The sequence below is a fragment of the Lissotriton helveticus genome, chromosome 8 (assembly GCF_964261635.1).
Source record: "Lissotriton helveticus chromosome 8, aLisHel1.1, whole genome shotgun sequence".
In the NCBI taxonomy this organism is placed as follows: Eukaryota; Metazoa; Chordata; class Amphibia; order Caudata; family Salamandridae; genus Lissotriton; species Lissotriton helveticus.
In genome coordinates this window covers 229,628,048-229,649,209 of record NC_136069.1, presented here as the reverse complement: position 1 = coordinate 229,649,209, position 21,162 = coordinate 229,628,048, and the positions used below count along the sequence as shown (strand labels likewise).

Sequence of the window (21,162 nt, the reverse complement as noted above, 5' to 3'; positions counted from 1 at the left end):
TCCCAGGAGACAATCCTGGCCACACGCATCGCCTTGGAGGCGATTTGAAACTGCCACGCGCACGCGCGCTGTGGCCAGGCGCTGTCTCCTGGGAAGCTCAAAACACCATACACGCATGCGCAGACACACATACAAGGGCACACGCACGCACATACAGAGACACCCCCCCCATACGCGCACACACAAGTGCACCGAGGCTCCCCCCCTCCGCTGCCGTCTCTCTCTCTCTCTCTCTCTCTCTCTCTCTCTCTCTCTCTCTCTCACACACACACACACACACACACACACACACACACACACACACACACACACACACACACACACACACACACACACACACACACACACACACACACACACACACACACACACACACACACACACACACACACACACACACACACACACACACACACACACACACACACACACACACACACACACACACACACACACACACACACACACACACACACACACACACACACACACACACACACACACACACACACACACACACACACACACACACACACACACACACACACACACACACACACACACACACACACACACACACACACACACACACACACACACACACACACACACACACACACACACACACACACACACACACACACACACACACACACACACACACACACACACACACACACACACACACACACACACACACACACACACACACACACACACACACACACACACACACACACACACACACACACACACACACACACACACACACACCCCCCCCCCCCCCCCCCCCCCCCCCCCCCCCCCACCACCCCCCGACCTTGCCTGACTTCCGGTGTGGCCGCGGCGGGATTCCGGGGGCATTTTCTGACAAGAGCACTTATCCATGCTGGCTGGACTCCATTTGATTCTTTTTGTTAACTGGCCCACGTTTAAATCAAGAGAGCAGCCTGCTAATTTGTAATTCTTGTTGTCTGTGCGTCTCTGTTTACCCGCTTGTATGCCGCTCTTACCTGTGTGTACCTCTGTCTGTTACTTGTTTTATGTCCTTTGCTCTTTCGGTCTAAGGCAGGCCCCCCTTGCACTCCTTCCCCAAAGCAGGATATGACTAATAAAAATGAGTCTTCCCAACACTCTCCTCTTCTCTCAGCCCTACTACTGCTCCTTCAAAAACGTGTGCTTTTTCCTTACAACGTTTTGATGTTTCCGAACATCGGCATATTTTCCTAAGAACTCACATGGCAACTAAATAGGGGGAGGGGACCCACCTACTATGCCTGGCAGTGGGGGTTGGGGTTATTGCTCTTCAGACTAATGATAAACACACTTCCAATTGAAAAAAAGTCTCAGCTTATCCACTGCCCTGTTGTAAAATTTAAATTCTGTGGCTTTATACTCACTGAGCAAAATCACGTGTGCCGTCTTGTGCCCATAATAAACAAGCGCATTTCCCCGTCGCAGCAAAAAGGGTTAGATTGCAACGAAGGACAGACTGCTAATTTTAGGCTTGCACTCCGACTGTGTTCCATATTTTTCTCTCATAGATATGATCACAATAAAGCGTCTCTTTAAACATTTATTTCTGTATTTAAGGGATATAAGATTTTGCCTTTCTGCCAGTCTTAATTTGCTGCTCCCCATGGTCACTGTTTGCGTGGAAGTCCCCAGTCACTGTTCCTTCACGAGACCGTCCTCTGGGGATGGCTCCCTCCGAACTCCAGACACAAAGGGCAGCCGGCACTCCTAGAGCAGAACGGGGCGAGGGTCAAGTTTGTTGGTGCTTAGGGATGTTTAAAAAATAAAGAAAACAGTAAACCAGTAGAAGGGTAGATGTGAAAGAAGGAGAGGTGAGGAGTGTTAAAAGCACTCTGTGCCGCTGCATTTCTACGTAGGGCTCTGCCTTCGCAGAGGTTTTCATGGTTCTCGTGGACACCCTTGGTGTATGTGTTTCCTGCCCTTTCCTGTGACCCCGTTGCTTTTCTGTTGAAGTGTTTTCTGGTGGCCTACTGAGAGAAGGAGTGGGGTGTGTCAGCCTTCCTGCACCCAGCACACTACTCGCACTAACTATCACACTCTCACAGACTCCCTCTCTCACATTCTCACTAACACTCTCACTCTCTCACTCACACTCACACTAACTCTCACTCTCACTGACTCACTCACACTAACTCTCTCTCACTCACACTAACTCTCTCACTCACACTAACTCTCTCACTCACACTAACTCTCTCACTCACACTAACTCTCTCACTCACACTAACTCTCTCACTCACACTAACTCTCTCACTCACACTGACTCTCACTCACACTAACTCTCTCACTCACACTGACTCTCACTCACACTGACTCTCACTCACACTGACTCTCACTCACACTGACTCTCACTCACACTGACTCTCACTCACACTGACTCTCACTCACACTGACTCTCACTCACACTGACTCTCACTCACACTGACTCTCACTCACACTGACTCTCACTCACACTGACTCTCACTCACACTGACTCTCACTCACACTGACTCTCACTCACACTGACTCTCACTCACACTGACTCTCACTCACACTGACTCTCACTCACACTGACTCTCACTCACACTGACTCTCACTCACACTGACTCTCACTCACACTGACTCTCACTCACACTGACTCTCACTCACACTGACTCTCACTCACACTGACTCTCACTCACACTGACTCTCACTCACACTGACTCTCACTCACACTGACTCTCACTCACACTGACTCTCACTCACACTGACTCTCACTCACACTGACTCTCACTCACACTGACTCTCACTCACACTGACTCTCACTCACACTGACTCTCACTCACACTGACTCTCACTCACACTGACTCTCACTCACACTGACTCTCACTCACACTGACTCTCACTCACACTGACTCTCTCACTATCACTGACAGACTCTCCCACTCTCTCACTCACTGTCACTGACAGACTCTCACTGACTGACTCTCCCACTCACTAACTCACTCACTCACTCACTGTCCAGACTCTCACTGACCGACTGACCCACTCTCACTCACTCACTCACTGACTCGCCCACTCATTCTCACTCACTGACTCACTCACTCTCAACACATATTGCAGTAATAATGCAATAGATGTCACATTTGCGAAAGTTATAACTATTGGCATTGTCATACACAATGCCAATAACTCAAACTTTAATGCTGCGAGACCTATTGCATTGTAAATGCTTGTCTTCCACCATTTGACCGTATTAGTTTTGGGCATTCACAACCACACAGGAAATATCAGTCAGCCTTGCGAGTTAGGATGGAGCCTCACCTATGTTAACATTTGGTTTGGGAGCTAGTGCGTGTTCCTCTGGCAGGCCCCCCCACTCTCGCATCCTCTCCAACCGCCGGGGATCAACTCAGTCACGATTAGACACACTACAAAGGCCTGGGCTGCATTGTCTAGGCCGCCTAGGGAGTGGCTCGCCATTTCTGCTCCTTTGTGCTTGTCTCCGGTGGTGACTGCACTGTGTATGGGCCTCTGCCCTTTCAGCTCTCGTTGGTCTGATACAGAGTAAAACTGTAGACAACGGCAGGTCTGTATGCTCGATATGCAGAATTTTATAACAATTGTGTAACCCAGTTATTTATTAACAAATCACCATTTATCTTCTTTCTAAAAATATACCTTCTTAGGTTTAGAAGTCTATCCAAAAGTTTGCCTCGCTACTGTCCAAAATCATGAGACTTTTTTTTCCCCCTCCATTGTAGCATGCATTTGTTGTTTTCATCTTCACTTTGTTAAAAAACACATTGACATGCAATATTTATGTGAAAGCGCTGCAGTCTAACACTGAAAATACACGGAGCTAGATGGAATATTCTTGGATCGTACGCTTCCACCCCCTATTACATTTTCTTATGAACATTTGCGAAAAAGTTTGCAATCTATACTTGATGTGCATATATCTATTCTACTAACTGAAGTGACTGGTTTGGCAATACAGATTTAGTGATCATCAAGAGACCGTTATGGGGCAAGCGTGGCATACTGTGAAAAGTTACCTGCAGTGGTAGAAAATAAATTATTGGGGTTTTTTTCTGATTCCAAAAATTGTACATCTGCTATGAACTGATCTATTCTAAACCGATCCAGTCACAGCATGATCTTAGTTAAATGGCCAGCCTATAATTGTCCACCATTCTCTGTTATTGCAGACCTGGTTTAGCAGTGGGTCCGAACTGGCACTGAGAGTAGAATAACATTTGTAACTTACATACTGTAAGTTAAGTGTCCAAGGTGCTTGCAAAAGTAGGAAGTAGAATTTGGCACAATCCTGCATCAAATTTAATGTGTGCCGGGCTTGGAGTCCTGTGTTAGCAGGAATTTGCGCCAAAGTAGGGCTACTTACTCCCTGTAATTATAGCCTGAATTTAGTTTTTTCCAGCCATATGAAAATTCTTTTGAATACTTACCTTCCTTCAACGGGAAGGATTCGCAATTGCCTTTGCTGATGTGCCTGGGGTGAAATCTGCAAGCAGCGGCATATCAAAACATTGTATATTCAGGCGCTATACAAATAAATATATAACAAAGGCAGCAGTCGTTGCTTAGGATTATCCTTGCAAGGTGGTGTGAACGACCGATGTGATGTGCTACTTATAGTCAAGCATGCCAAATGAGATCTTTTGCCTCCAGAGAGAGCTGAGCTGCTGTTTGTATAGGGAGGTTTGTGCTGTAGGTGATATCCTCTTTTGAGAGTAGATTGTTACAATTTAGAAATATTTCCACCACATGCTTTTCTTCCCAGATTTGTATGAGGTTTGAAAGACTGGAAAGCAAATTCCATGCATCTTTTAAGGGCCTTGTAGTGTAGAAAAGGTGGTGCATTTTTGGTGGAACTTTATTAGACACAGGCTAATTTCCTTGATTCAGTAGTAAATGAGATTTCTTCTGAAATACCTTGCCCACAACTGGTTCAGTAATCAAGACTTAAGAATGCAGGGCGAGGATTAATACCATCTACTTACTTGTCAATCACTTTTGCTTGCTTCTTATTTGTTGGTTTTGCTTTTCTTCTTGCATTTGTCCCTCCTCTGAGGGACAAATCCTATAAGATTGGATGACTTATATCCTTACTTTTACATTCGGACACCTACTACTAGTTTGTGCTTTCACCCTCTCCTTTGGATGCTGCTTCATCCTTCACACTCTTGCCCTGTGTGTTGCTCTCCCATCCATGTTTGTCCATTGATTCCTCTATCCTTCTCTTGCCCACTTGGTTACTGGCACGCCTTCTTATTTGCGATGTTGCCTCCGCTACCTCACTCACTACCAGTTAGTAAATAAAATCTATTTTCCAACGCTTAATAGCCAAAATTATTATCCATTTGCTTGCTTAATTGTTACCTCAAATTCCCTCTTGCTTCAAAAGCAGGGTGGTATTCACTCTTCCAAAAAAAGAGGTGAAAATAATACTATGAGCTACCCCATCTCACTCTTTGACAACCAGCACTTCTCCCTCTGACTTTCGTCCTGTGTTTTCTTTTGCAAGACATTTGAATGCCTTGTCTTCAACCAGCTATCCCTATTTCTCAACTCCTATTAATGTACTCCGTCCTCTCCAATCAGGTTTTGGTGCTCTTTACTGATCCTTGACGCATCAACTCACCCAAGCCACCTGTTATCGAGATCAATACTTTTTTTTAGCCATCTGCAGACTTTGGCACCATAGATCACCCTACCAGCTTATCCTCTTTTACTGTCCAGCTCAGCCCTGGAATGTGTCTCTACCTACCTTTTTAGACTGATCCCATCCTGACTCCTGGCAATCCAACAATTCACTGCCTACTACATTACCATTTTGAGTCCCAGAATGCTTTTTCCTGGGCTCGCTCTCCTTTTTTTATTTTAATTTTTTTTTGTCTTCACACTACCCCACCACTTGGGAAAATAACCTCAACTTTTGGCTTCTCTTACCACTTTATGAATAAGACACTCAAATGTTCAGTCCTAATAATCTTTCCACTTCTCCAGACACTTATGTCAGCCATGTGTCTCCGGATGCCCCTAAATTTTCTTATGCTTAACTCTTAGAAAATAAATTGAGGTCCTTTACTTCCTTTCTTCCTTTGAACATCCCGACTTCCTTTGAACATCCCTACTTCCCTTGAACATCCCTACTTCCCTCCCAACACCTAGCCTGTCTCTTCTTGTGGTTTCTGTCTTTGCTTTAGTTCCTCCCTGTGGATGAAATCCTTCACCCACCCAAAGCTTGTGCAATCAAGGCACGAGTTTCTAAATGCACTTACGATTCACACACACCCATCCCATTCCAAGCAAGGTGGTGGTTTATAATTATACTTAAGTTTTACACACACATCCCATTCAATAGTCATGGTGCAAATCCAGTTACTAGTGTTCAGCAAGTAGGATTACTTCAACAGCCTACTGTTTGGCCTCTTGTACTACTCATTCTTTCAACAGAACAAAGTCAAAGTTCTAAAATTTGCCACCAGATCCTCCGAAAATCTCCTGAGGCTTGTCACTGATTGTCATAATTATCATCAGAAGTCTTCTGTTGGGCCAAAAAGAAAGTTCTTTACAGGTTACTGACATTTGAATACAAAGGTGGTCACAACATATTCCTAGGTTGCCTTTCAGATCTCCGAATCCAGTACATCCCACCTGAAACTTAAGATCTGCCAGCCAGCACCCCTTAGCTTCACCCAAGCTTCCCTGTGCAACTCCCAGGTTCTGGTCCTTTTGCTTGCGAGGCGACTCGCTTCAGAACAACAATGAAGAAAACATCTCCTGGTAGCAGGAACACAGGATGGTTGGTTCACGTTATCTTAACTATGCAGTGTAACTATGCAAATTTGCTGAGGTATGTTTGAACGTGTAACTGGTGTACATGCATCTCATTTAAAAAGTCATTCTTTTGCTATGCTGTTAATGGCTTTTCACAGTATCCCTGTTCCACACTTCTCTCAACCACGTTCGGTCTGTGTAAATAGCCAAACCCATCTAATATCCTATTTAGTTCTAACTGTGTGCGCTTGTACAACATTTTCTGATAGAAATTATTTTGTTTCTTGCAACGATCAAACAATAGAAGCCCTTTTTGAAGCTTTTGATAGATCTCATGCACCATACAGATATAAGGCATTTCTTTTTATTTCATATGCACTTGACTATTGCCAACACTTTTTAGGAGCTGATCTTTTTTTATAATTTAAATGGATAAAACCCTCTGCTTTTCTTTAGAGCATACAACATCATCTTCGGTGTCCAAAAAGCCTCGTCTAGATCAAATTCCTGCAGCTAATCTTGATGCAGATGATCCTCTCACTGATGTAAGTAGTTTTATGTCCATCCCAACATCATGCTAGTTATACTATGTTAATTCGCTTTTGTTCAGTGCTTGTTCATCCCAGGTCATATTAACACTTAATTGAGAAATGATACTTAAAGATTGGAAAACATTTACTTTGGAAAGAGAAGTCTAGTTGTTTTTTTGCAGTTTGCTTTATTATCACGCTTTCATGTACTTTTTTCTGGCTAGCCCTGTGTCTTTCCTCTAAGTGAACTTGACAATCCAGTAAGTCCCGGAGGTGACCATCCTTTTTTCTCTTTTTGTTTCTAAAAATAGCTGTGTTCAGACTAGTGGGAGACACCAACACTATACCACCTTTCTGAGTAAGGAAAACTGATGCATTTTCAGACCAGGCCATGCAGTGACTGGCAGTGGCAGCAAATTAATACTCCAGGTGCTCAGGCGTTATGAAGTGTGCCTTTTTGGGGAGGTTGCACACTGACTCTCCCTGGGTTTCCTCTCTGAGGGATATCATAAATATCTTTTATACCCCTCACACCGGAGAGGTATAGGCATATCACGCCGTATTACAAAGATCTGCAGAATCATTTTTGGGTACATCTAAAAAAGAAAAAAGTAGACTGCTGCTCCATTTTTGGGACATAAACTCCCTTCGAGTCAGTCACTACTAATCTGTACGGCTGGGCATAATCGAGTAAGACATGGCCACTTCAAAGATTCCAACTGCCGCTACACAGTGAAGCTAAGGATAAATCAAAGATATCGTTAGAGGCTCGTTCCCCAGGATCTGCTTTCTTCTCTTCCCGTGGGATTTACAATTAAGACTTGTTACAATTCTTGTAAATGACCATTAATCCTGTGAACATTATAGCCCACTTCTGCAGATTTATATGTTATGTTGAATAAAGATGAGGCTGCAGTGGTGTATTTCTAATTCTTCATCACTACCCAACCACTGTGGGCATCAGCATTGAGGTGGCCTTGAACAGATCATTTGTTATTTTCCTGAAGAACATAGGAAAACGTTTAGGAAATCACAGTGAAAGAAAATCCCTTTTTGTGGATGATCTTCCCCTTTTTTTGCTAACTGGCATTTGAATTTTGCACTCAAGGCACTGCTTTTCAGTTTCAAGTGTATGCTATGTGCTCTGACCCATAAAACATGATAACATTGATTAATATAACTGTCCCAAAAGGCCATATTAATAAGGTGAAATACATCAAAAGCATGGAAATTGAAATGTCACCTGTGAACTCCAGCACATGTGGTGCCATACAATAGGCTGACAAAACATGGCTTCAGGCATTTCTATGTAGCCTGGCTACTGCAGATTTTAAACCTCCGGGGAACCTGTCATAGTAACATTTTTTGACCAAAAATAACCTTCTTTTTAGATACTAAAATGATCCCTAAGTAGGCCACAAGGTAGGGTGCCTAGAACTTAGAAGTGGTATATGCAATAATTTAGTGTTGACATGTTCTTACAGTGACTAGTCCCCAAAAGCTATTTTCACAGTAAAGGGTTATAGCTTCTCCTATGAGAAGAACTAAAGTTCAGGTAAAATACTATATCTGAAAACTCTGGTTAGGAATAAGCTACAGTAATGATTTAAGCACTGTTTTTAATATTATGAAAATGTAAGGAATTGTGAAGTTGTATTTAGGAAAAGTAACTTTTAATAAGTTTGTCTTTTCCTAAAACTCCAGTGGGCAAATTAGCTTTAGCCTGCCATCAACTTGTTTCTGTCCGTGCTTCCCATAAATCAGGTGTGAAAACTAATCCCAGAGCAGAAACTATGGCTTAAGCCATTCGGCAGGACAACCTGGATGTGAGGTATGGGACATCTTTCAGACTCCGAACGCAACCGGGGAGGGTTCAGGAACTTCATTATCTTGGACTATTGCCAGTTGGGTGTAAGGGGTGGAATGGGGAAGAGAAGCCTTTGTTTCCCTGGCCAACTTAGCACTAGCCCGGGGAGGGGAGGAGCTGGTCCCAGCACCACATATTTGGTGTGGTTAAGGAGGAGGGAAATGCTCATCCCCTGGACAACCCTCTGCTGAGACACTATCCACGGTCAAGGGCTTTACTAAAAATAGTTCACTGTGGGACAGTTTGCATTAAGGCAAACAAGATGAGGTGACAAAGTGGGAAGGATTGCCCATGAAAACTTTTTTCCTCATTGGTTTTGGAGTGGCAAAGTATCACCCCCATCCATTGGCTAGCCTACGAAAGTAGAACATTACCCCAAGGCCATGAAAACACATCTGGACCTACAGAAGAGAAGTGGACCTACTGTCTGTGAGCTGACCTGTGTGCAGACATGAAGCGCTGGGCCTGCTTCCACTTGGGTATGTGGACTTTGGCTCATGTTAATAATGCTGACTGCCATTTTGCGCCTTACACTGCAGCACTTAAACAGCGTTGCAGTTGTAGGTGGCAAAATAACTGCAATTGCAGCAGGAAAAACACCGGTGTCAAGAGTGTGTTAGTGTTTGTCTCGTGGTGAAATGTCGGCGAATCTCCCACTGCACCAAGGTATGTTAGGTTGACTCCAAGGGCCAAGTGGCTAACATCCTGTGTGGTTACAGGGACACAACAAACAGCAAGATTTTCTGGCTTGACTAGCTGACCAGTAGGAGCGAGTAATGATCCCTAGATGCTGACCTGGAGTTCCTGGAAACCTCAGAAGAGACCAAGAGTAGCTGCTCCAAAAAGAATGAAAACTTTGAAATTACTTCGACGGATCTTGCCCAGCTGGAGCATTTTAACTTCCATTTCAGAGACTAGTTCATGAGATAAAAGTTTTAAGTGCTTGGTGTATCTGACCTCCATTAGGGTCACCCTGAACAGTGGCTTCTGTTTGGCACTTTACTTTTTTCTTTTTTTTTGGCTATTGTTGCCCTAAAATCATATCTTCAGTTCTCGTTATTGACAATTAACCGTTTTGGTGTCATTTTTATTATTAAGTTAGTTGTAGGGTTTTTATTGGGTAGTACTTTGACTTTTGCTTAAGTTAAGAATGTCTGCTCTGTGTCGTAGCTACCAGGGGTGCATCCCAGGTTTGGTTATTGAACTTGTGTATTAGATCTGACAAGTTTTTGGACTTATTACTTGAGAAGGACTCTCATCCTCTCCAGCTAATGACCCATTTTCTTTCACAAAGTAACATCCAAAACCTGTTTGCATTCTTCCTTGTAGGGTGCCGAAACAGCTGGTAGGCAGTGCTCTGGCAGCAAAGGCCCTAATATATCAATTTATTGTCCCATACAAACAGAATGAGTAAGACCCGTTGATACAACACGCCCTTAGTCTTGCAGCATCATTTCTGACTGCATTTTTACCTTCTGCATGAGGTTCAAAGCCATGTTCTCAACTGGCCCTTTTTTGGAAGTCACCTCTATCACCATTCTGTAGATGATTCAATTGAGCGCTTTAAAAAAATAGCCACTGGACACTTCAGCAACGTTCTGTTTCATATTATAGCTCCATCCTCCAATGACTCTCTTCCAGATTGGCACTTGGAAAAGAGGCATCTCACAAACCTCAATAACAGGATCAGGAAAGAAGCCATCTGCATGGCAGCAGCAACAAATGTGTTGGTGTCCTTCATTCCTTTGGTGGCAGCAGTTAAGGTCGAAACCCCAGAGGCTTTGGCCCCACTAACAGGTGGCAATGCTTTCATTCCTTTTGACCATGGCACTCTGTCGGGAAGTCCTCTGGTTATTGGCATACCATGGTTTGTTACAGTCAGTAAATGGATTATGAGAGGGTGGTCAGAAGTTCACCCTGGGAATCCATTATGTTGGATTTAATGCCCTCACACACCCTTTCAGGTGTCATGCTTCATCATCTGGGCTTGCTCCTCGTTGGGTCGGCGGTGCAATACCCAACGGGCAACACCTCAAAGAGGGGCTCTTTGGCGGAGATCTTTTTCCAACTGCCGTATAGATGAAGTGCGGGTATGGGGCCAGATAAAGGTGGTAGACGTGGGGTTTTTTGTGAGTTAAAATAAAGCTAGTGATCCCTAGTTTACTTTATTCAGAGGGCCACTGCTTTGTTTAAAAAAAGGATTACCCTGGAGGGGAGTAATGGAAATTAATGTTTCCAACTCTGATCCAGAGGTTTTTGTAGTCAGGTCAACATGTTTCACGCTATATGGAATATATCAAGCGATTCTTCAGGACCACTATTGACTGTATTAGCAAGTATCTAAGTGTGAGGGAAACTGTCTACGCTAATTTCTATGAGGTGTGGTGTGTATATACTCCTATGGCTACCACAATATGTGTATTCAGGAAGGATTATACTATTATATTACCCTTCTTGCGTTGTGATTGTCAATACCTAAGGTTAAAAACAATCGAACAACGACAGTGTCCAGCGGGTAAAGCTTCAGGGAGATCTTCCACCGCTGGAACCGGGTGGAAGCGGCGATGGGTAGGTGCTAGAGACGCAGCTCAGGATAATACCAACCTCATGGTGGAAGATCTCCCTGAAGCTTTACCCGCTGGACACTGTCGTTGTTCGATTGTTTTTAACCTTAGGTATTGACAATCACAACGCAAGAAGGGTAATATAATAGTATAATCCTTCCTGAATACACATATTGTGGTAGCCATAGGAGTATATACACACCACACCTCATAGAAATTAGCGTAGACAGTTTCCCTCACATTTAGATACTTGCTAATACAGTCAATAGTGGTCCTGAAGAATCGCTTGATATACTCCATATAGCGTGAAACATGTTGACCTGACTACGAAAACCTCTGGATCAGAGTTGGAAACATTAATTTCCATTACTCCCCTCCAGGGTAATCCTTTTTTTAAACAAAGCAGTGGCCCTCTGAATAAAGTAAACTAGGGATCACTAGCTTTATTTTAACTCACAAAAAAACCCACGTCTACCACCTTTATCTGGCCCCATACCCGCACTTCATCTATACGGCAGTTGGAAAAAGATCTCCGCCAAAGAGCCCCTCTTTGAGGTGTTGCCCGTTGGGTATTGCACCGCCGACCCAACGAGGAGCAAGCCCAGATGATGAAGCATGACACCTGAAAGGGTGTGTGAGGGCATTAAATCCAACATAATGGATTCCCAGGGTGAACTTCTGACCACCCTCTCATAATCCATTTACTGACTGTACCAATCCTTTTTCTCGCTAGGAACAGCACGACAATTCTTCATTTAAATGCATGTTCAGGGCAGGTCGTGTCTGGACCTTCTGTCCTCTTTAGAACAGTAATTGCCTTTCACTCCTTGTTTTTGATATATACCATGGTTTGTGGCAGGATGATAATCCAGTCATTATTGCACAAGGGATCCAGTTCCATCACACAAATAATGCCATGGGGTATTATGTTTCCTTCTGAATACGGATGTCGCACCAAGGCACATTTTAGTTGTGCGTCCTCTGAATTCACACATTTCGACTACCAAAATCAAGGTGGTGGAACTCAAGGGTGTCATTTGTCTTCTGGTCTCCTGTCTCCTGGTAGAAAGTGACATTCTGGCAGTGATGGATTTGAACTATACGCCCTGTCACATCCTAATCCATATATACGTTCTGTCACATCCTAATGCATATACACAGCAAATACCTGAGGTATGTGATAGCTGAAAAACATTATCATTTTTTCTTTTGCCATTTGGAATCCAATCTGCATTAAAAGTGATTCCAGAATGTTTTAGTTTCAGCATCATCCACACGTAGATCTGTAGCTGGACAACTGGTTGGTGAACGCTGCTATGTTCCAGCAATGCCAGAGCAGCACACACATGATGATCCACCTATTGTACTTCTTAGTCTTCCAAGTACCCTTTCCCAATACTCTTTCAAAAGTCCTCATCAGCTGCTTATGCACCACTTTCCTGACTATGACTAGTGATACTGAAAACCGTGGTAACCGTGACAACGGAGAGACTTCTTTTGCTCCAGTATTCAATTAATCTTTGAGTCGTCTCAGTTCCAGACAGTTAGAAATGTGATTAAACTGTTGCGGATTATGGAACCTTGCAGTCACATGGTAGTACAAGCATGCTTATGCTATAGGCCAGTTAGCATGAATATTTGAACCTTCCACATCAATTCAAATCCCTATCGCCGTTAAACCTCTTTCTACTGAATGAAAGCAGGTTCTTGTCTCTTATTATATTTTAGTAAATGCAAACTCTGCGCATGGCTTGAATTCACGGTTCACTGGGTGCTGAATCCAAGATTCTCCATATACTTAAAGATTGTGGTATTGTTCATGTTTGATTTGTGAGTGCCTCTTACACTCTTGCAATAGTGTCTGTGAAATCCGCTACCATTACTTTCCAGCATTACCACATCCTCACATAATAGCCACGTTTTCTTGGCATTCACTTACTGTTGTGTATGTCTACATTCTAATAGATTTGAATAATAGATTTGGTTCCATCCAAAGATTAACCTTAAAGTCAAAGAACCACATTCTTCCTTGGGGTGTTTTTTCGCATGCCTTTGTTTGCAAAGGGCCAGTCATTGTAGGCAATTTGTTATCTTTTTTGTTTGTTGACATGCTCATACTAGATCGAAATCTTGATTTAATTCTGCCCATTTTATTAAGGAGACCAGGTCAATTAGAATTCAGGAGATTTGAATTTATGTGCTTAGTTAGTAGTTTTGTCGTAATAAAAGTTTTTCAAGGGGGGTATTCTCTAATGCCACATTCTCATTTATCCTAAACAGCTTCTTTTTTATTCTTCATCCTCCAATTATTGTTTAGCCTGAGGCATTGTGTTAAGTCAGCACCATTTCAACCCAGTGCTGCGATTTGATGCAAGTCATTTTGTTGTGTTTACAGTTTTTTTGCAAATTATTCTGCACTGAATAATCAGTAGATTGTTTTTTGTCAGTTAATCTTGTATTATTCATCTGTTCCCATAATATGTGTTCTTGCTCGTGTTTGTTACGGTCTGTATTTTCAGGCAATGTGAAATGTATTTTTTGTTTCTTGATGAGTTTAGGAAGATGACGACGATGATTCCGATGATGACAGTGATGATGAAAACGCAGCTCTTCAGGCCGAACTTGACAAAATAAAGAAAGAGCGTGCAGAAGAGCAGGCCCGCAAGGTAGGCACTACTATTATTGTGTATCAATTTGTAGTGAAGCTCCAGGTTCCACAGACGTTTAAGAAAGTAACAAGACTAACCCTGGGCGTAGTAGCGCTACACGTAGCGCACTTCGCACTACATGAGATACGCGTAGTGCTACGCGAACTGCGTAGTACGCTGTTCGGGATGATTGCACAGTGCCGGATGCTTGTCTGCACTGTGCAATCATTGAAAACGGCATCTCGCACAGTGCGAGCTGTCTTTTTCTGATGCTCGAGTAGATTTTTTACTCGAGCGGCAGCTTTCTCAACGCGGACTGGTAGTTTCTCATCACGAGCGGTCGCGAGCATACACAACCACACGCAATGAGAAACCTGACCTCGCCGCATTGAGAATCTCGCCAGGAGATTTTTTTTCCACACTCATGATCAGCAACTTGATGTTGCTGATCGCGAACGAGGAAAAAGTCTCGCCGAGATGTCGTTTTGCTTGCTCGTGGTCACCAACTTGACGTTGAGCACCGCGAGCGGGCAAAAAATGCCAACTACGCTACGCGATTTTGCACTGTGCTACGTGCAATTTGCGTAGCGCAAAGTAGCACAAACTATGCAAACTTCGCGAGCGTAACGTAGATGTCCGCACCGGGGTTAAACAAGACCTGTAAGCAATTTTCACTCACATTACGCTTTAACATAAGCTTTAGATAAGAATACAGTTTCAATTGGTAGATAACTTGACAGTCTTCTTAGGCAAAGGGCAAACAAAAGTTTGTGATTAATTAATGTTTTGTATGGAATCACTACAAAATATATACTATTTGCCAGTGAGTAGAACAAATGGATTATTTTCGATTAGGATAATGGAAATGTGTCTAAATTTTGCTTGGGTAACTTTATAGGCTTTCAGGTTAGTTAAATCCGGTTGCTTGGGTTTAATCGATTTCCGCCGTGGCCAAGCAGATATTAAAGTCCAGAATTATTTGGATTGTCTATTTTTTTTCTAAACAAGAAAGCAAATTCCTGGTTGTTTTGCTACAAAAACAAGCTAAAAGATTTCCATGAATACTGTAGCTCTCCTGAAAAGATGGGTATATGAAGGATATATGAAGAGTTGGTTCGGATGTGTGGAGTGATTGGTGCATTTTGATGTTTACAAAATTTATCTATGTTGGGAAGGTGTATACAGACAGTTGGTGTTGTGTGTTTTTGTGTAGGGTCGGTTTATGGGAAGCAGTTCCTGAACTTGGAAGTGTATCTTCAGTCTTCCTATTGTCTTCCCATCGCCCCACCTCCGAAAAACTTTATTAGCTGGTTCTACACATTTAGTTATTCGTTTACCATGTTTTTCAAACCACTTAGTTAATGTATTTTGTGATTTGCCTTTAATCCTTACAACTGAGAGCTAGTGAAACCTTGAGGCTGAACTGAATTTTGTTGATTATGGTTTTATAATGCAGGTAAAATTGGTCATCTGGTACTATCTACCCTTCTCTTTTCACTCCATCTCAATTTTTATTCTTGCACTTACTTGCCCAAGGAATTAAAATATTTGTGATTTTGGAAGTGAAGTGGTTTGCTTTCACTTTCCCCAATCTTGCTGACTTGAGGAACAGCCACTGGAGAAAGCCAATAGGTCTGACTGACTAGTGGTGATATTGCTTCCTCGTTCCTTGGCACCTTTGTTGGATGTCTGGGTGATGTGAGAATGAGCCATTGCTTTGACTTGTGGATGGATGGATGGGTAAATGATGAATGGGTGCATGGATGAACAAGTGAGCAACGGCTGGATGATTAATGGTTGAGTAAGTGCATGAATGGTTGATGGGTGAATGAATACATCAGTGAGTACATAGGTACATATAGACAGCATACAATAGTCTCACAGGCTGAAACTAGACAACAGGAGTTATATTATTATTATTATTAAAATGCCAATAATTATCAGTATTATGCCACTGTGATCATTGTACCAGGCTGGTAAGTATTACGGCAAGAGTGCATGACCATGATCTAGAATTATTCTAGTGCAAACCAAAGGCCAGGGCTCGGCACCTCCTGCAGGAATGTCTACTATAATATGTCGTCCTGCAGGGATGTCTGCAATATGTCTACTACGTGTCAACAATTGCCACCATTATGTATTTTCAGATTTACCCTAAAATCCAGTAATTTTGGCTGCATTGCCACATTTGTACCCTACCTAATCCTCAGTACATACAGAGAGTTGCACCATTACTCAGTGCTAATCAGTACTAGCAGATAGTTGCACCGAAGCCGGCACCATGCTTACTTGTCCAGTCCAGTACCCAACAGCACAGCACCACCACTTTGAAATTAAGCATTTGTGTCAGATCCTGATGCCATCTTGCAGAGCACTGCCTCATCCACTCTGCCTCTGCTCTAAATCTATTGTGTGTGCTCTTACCATGCCGGACACGTCTGACTTGGAGTTGAGACGGAGCGAAGTTCCCCTTCCATTGGTAGATGCCAGACTGTTAGTTTAAAAACCTGCAACCCCTGAGGTTTACCTGGTGATAAGAATGCCTCCGACTGCACGCACCCCAGCAGCTGCCAAGACCCAGTTTCACTCACCTTGCGGATTCTACAGTTAGAAAGCAAAAAACGAATACTTCATCACTGAAATTTCCACTGATGTGCGCAGGCCAAAAATGTGAATAATGTTTCAAGCAAGCAATGACTAAGTGGAGGGCTGTCCTGCATGTTGGTTCTAAATTCCTGACAGACTGCCAAAGCTGCCCCTGCAAGATCTCTAAAGGGCTAGGATTGTATGTAAGAATAATGGTTTCCGAATGGAGAACTCTCCCATCATCAAGTACATTTTGCTGCTGTGTAATGGACAGGTTCAACTTCTTTCTGAAATCCTGAGGTGGATGTTAACTTCCTGGGCAAAATTGTTGACCTTTATGTTAGGAAGAAGCAAAGAGATGGCATCACAGCAGCCCCTGTTAACATAACTGGGGCAGTCACCAGAGTGTAATCTGGCATTTCCGGAGAATGAGATGTAGAGAAAAACCCCTTTCCTAATTAGGATACAATAACCAACTCATAAATAAGGCTCAAAAGCAGCAGAGAAAACATTGCAGTCCATGAACACTGCTACTTCATTTATTTTATAACCCTCCTATGAGATCATCCATTTTCTTTGAAGTGTCTTCTATGTTGTGAGGTGAAGACTAGAACACACTTAAAATAAATGGTACATTTGACTTTTTTTTCATTTTCGTTGTTTTTTTTTAACGCCCTGCATTTTCATTACCTTAAACCTCTAGATTCCTTTCCTCCTTTATCTCCGCCCTTTCTCAAAATACACTGGATTTTAAAAATTATAATCCCTGCCAAAGCAAAATCTGAGTGTAATGTTTCTACTATTTCCATTTAACCTTGCTTGTTCACATGTTTCGTAAGTTTTGTGGAACTTATTGGACACTTCTCTTAGTTTTTCGCATCTTGATTTGTCTTTTGCTTGCTGTGTAACATTTCTATTAGCTTTTTGCGTTTCTTTCTTGGGTGCTTTCTAATACTGAAAGGGGATGTTTCGGAGAGACCTTCAATAGCCAATGGATAACTACTAGTACCTATAGCTTGAGACTACTATGTTGACCAATCCATTGTGATTAGATCAGTTGAATACTGCTATTGCCCAGTAAGGTGTCTAGTAGAGAGCTGATGATACCAGCAATTGCACCCATCTTGTCTTGTTGAGTAGCTACCACACTACACTGCTGGCTGCTAAAGAGTCCATAAATTGCTGCCTCAGAGGAGTTCAACGCCCATATTTGTTGGAGCAACTAACTGCTCACATTCTGTGCTCCTGTACAAATTTTTGTTTTTCACCTTTAAGCAATACCTGTTTTAGTAGTCGTATCAATACATTCTCAGGTGTCATGTATGATAGTGAGGATTTCACTTTTAATTTTAATCTCCATATATTTAGATAAATACCACTTCTCTTTACCAGGAACTCGCCTCTCAAAACCACATTTTTCTCTAAATCAAAAACAGCACACATCCTTCACTTTTCAGTCACCAGCTACAGCCTTAAAAAGAAATGGAGTCAATTCCTTATTTATTTTATAATGCTTTACTCGCAAACCTAGGGTCTATAAACCGTCTAACAGTGAACGTCTCTGAAGGCTGTCTCAGTTACATATACAATTTTGGTGTTCTACTTTAATGTGGCTAGATGTCATTCTCTACGGGTAGCTTTCAATTCCCTTTCACTCCTTTCTTATTATGTTTGATCATCAAATTAGTTTGTTGAGAGTATGTAGGTCATAAACATTACCTCATTGTAGCTCTTTTAAAGTTTGCAGTTTATTTTTTCCACAGCTTTTTCGAGCAAGTGTTAAACATAACCTTTGTAAAGGAAACGCACACCTTTCTCTGTAAATCTTTACTTCTTAATTCAAAGTTGCTTTTCCATCTCCTTTTTCTGTGATGTTGTATTAATTCTGCTTTTGCTGATTATAAACCTAGAGAATGGAAAATTATAAAGGAAACCAATATAGGAGTGTTTGTTATATACCCCGCCTCGGCACCCGACATAGCCATAGCCGTCCCGGAAGGCTACAAGATCACCCGCAGGGACCGCACCAACGGAGCAGGAGGAGAAATCGCCATTGTCCACAGGAACACTCTGAGTCTCGAGCCGACGACACCATCCGCACCGCTGAACACCTGCACTTCCAGATCCACACCGACCCCCAACACCACCCTCAGAGGAACCCTCATTTCACAGACCCCCGGACCCTGACCACAGTTCAGCGACTCCATCGCCGACTTAGTCAGCACACACGCCCTCGCCTCCATGGACTATATCCTCCTCGGGGACCTGAACTTCCACCTTGAGAACAACAACGACACCAACTCCACCACCCTGATCGACAACCTAGCCAACCTCAGACTCTGACAACTCATCACAACACCCACCCACTCCGCCGGTCACACGCTTGACCCCATCTGCTCTGCAAGCCCCCACGTCTCCTTCAACCACACCACCGAACTCCACTGGACCCACCATCGCTGCATCCACTTCCAAGAAACCCACCATGCACCACCGCACCCAACAGATGCCTCGCCCTGCTGGAGCAAAGTCAGCGAAGACCAGCTAACCACCACCCTCGCCCAGAGCCCACCCGCCGACCCCACCGACACACCGCCGCCCGCAACCTGAGACAGTGGATCAACGACTGCGCCAATACCCTCGCCCGTTCAAGAAACCTTCCAACAGTCACACCTACAAGAAAGCCAGCTGGTTCACGGAAAACCTCCGGGCCTCCAAGCAAACCTGCCGAAAGCTGGAGAAGATCTGGCTCCGTGAACGAACACCGGACAGCCACGCAGCCCACAAGAACGCCACCCGCAGACACCATCACCTCATCAGATCCGCCAAAAGGGTCCCTTCAAAAACCGCCTAGACAACAATGTGCACAACATCAAAGAGCACTTCAACATCGTGAAGGAACTCTCCAACACCAACGATGTCCCACCCTCGCAAGACCTGTGCGACTTGCTGGCCACCTTCTTCCACCGCAAGATCGCGGACATCCACGACAGCTTCAACGCCACGTCTGCCCCGACAATCACTGGACCTCCGCCCCCATGACCACCATCCGCACCAACCGCCTGCTCTCCTGGACCAACATCAACGCCGACGACACCATCAAGATCATGAACACCATCCACTCCGCATCTCCGTCAGACCCATGCCCACACCACATCTTTAACATAGCCAGCACATCCATCGCACCCCATCTCCGGAAAGCCAACAACACCTCCTTCGAGACAGCAACCTTCCCGGAGAGCTGGAAGCATGCCGAGATCAACGCCTTCTCAAGAAACCCAAGGCAGACCCCAAGGACCTCTAGAACCTCCGGCCCATCTCCCTGCTCCCGTTCCCAGCAAAGGTCATCGAGAAGACAGTCAAGGAACAACTGACCCGCTACCTCGAGTTGAACAATATCCTGGACCCTTCTCAGTCCGGGTTCCACAGCAACCACAGCACCGAGACTGCCCTTATCGCCGCCACCGATGACATCAAGTCCCTGCTGGACAATGGAAAAATTGGGCCCCTCATCCTCCTGGACCTGTCAGCCGCCTTCGACGTGGTCTGCCACCACACACTACAAACACTCCTCTACAACGCCGGGATCCAAGAGATGGCCCTGGACTAGACCACCTCCTTCCTCTCCGGCAGAACACAGAGCGTCCACCTTCCCCCTTCTGCTCCGAAGCCACTGAGATCATCTGCAGTGCTCATCCCTCAGCCCAACTCTGTATAACATTTACATGGCACCGCTCGCCCACGTCGCCCGTCGGCACGACCTCCAACATCATCTCCTACGCCGATGACACCCAGCTGATCCTCTCCCTCACCAAGGACCCCCACACCACCAAAACCAACCTACAGGAAGGAATGAAGGCCGTCGCTGAATGGATGAGGAACAGCTGACTGAAGCTGAACTCGGACAAGACGGAGGTCCTCATCCTCGGATCCATCCCTTCGGCCTGGGACGACTCCTACTTTGCCGACCGCACTGGGAACCGCTCCAACACCCACCGACCACGCACGCAACCTAGGGGTCATCCTCGACTCCACCCTCTCCATGATTAAACCGGTCAACGCTGTCTCCTCCTCCTGCTTCAACACCCTTCATGCTCTGCAGGATCGAAAGTGAATCCCCACTGAAACAAGAAGAACGGTCACCCAGGCCCTCGTTAGCAGCAGGTTGGACTACG

At 44.1% G+C, this 21,162-nt stretch overlaps 1 protein-coding gene across 1 annotated transcript in view; it reads left to right on the top strand.

The window, feature by feature from the left end:
* The window catches only part of CWC15 (CWC15 spliceosome associated protein), a 78,139-nt gene that overhangs the window by 43,720 nt on the left and 13,257 nt on the right, over positions 1-21,162 (top strand). The window contains exons 4-5 of the mRNA XM_078656977.1: positions 7,252-7,340; positions 14,315-14,422. Of these exons, the coding sequence (XP_078513103.1) occupies positions 7,252-7,340; positions 14,315-14,422 (197 nt within the window). The remainder of the gene's footprint in view (positions 1-7,251; positions 7,341-14,314; positions 14,423-21,162) is intronic.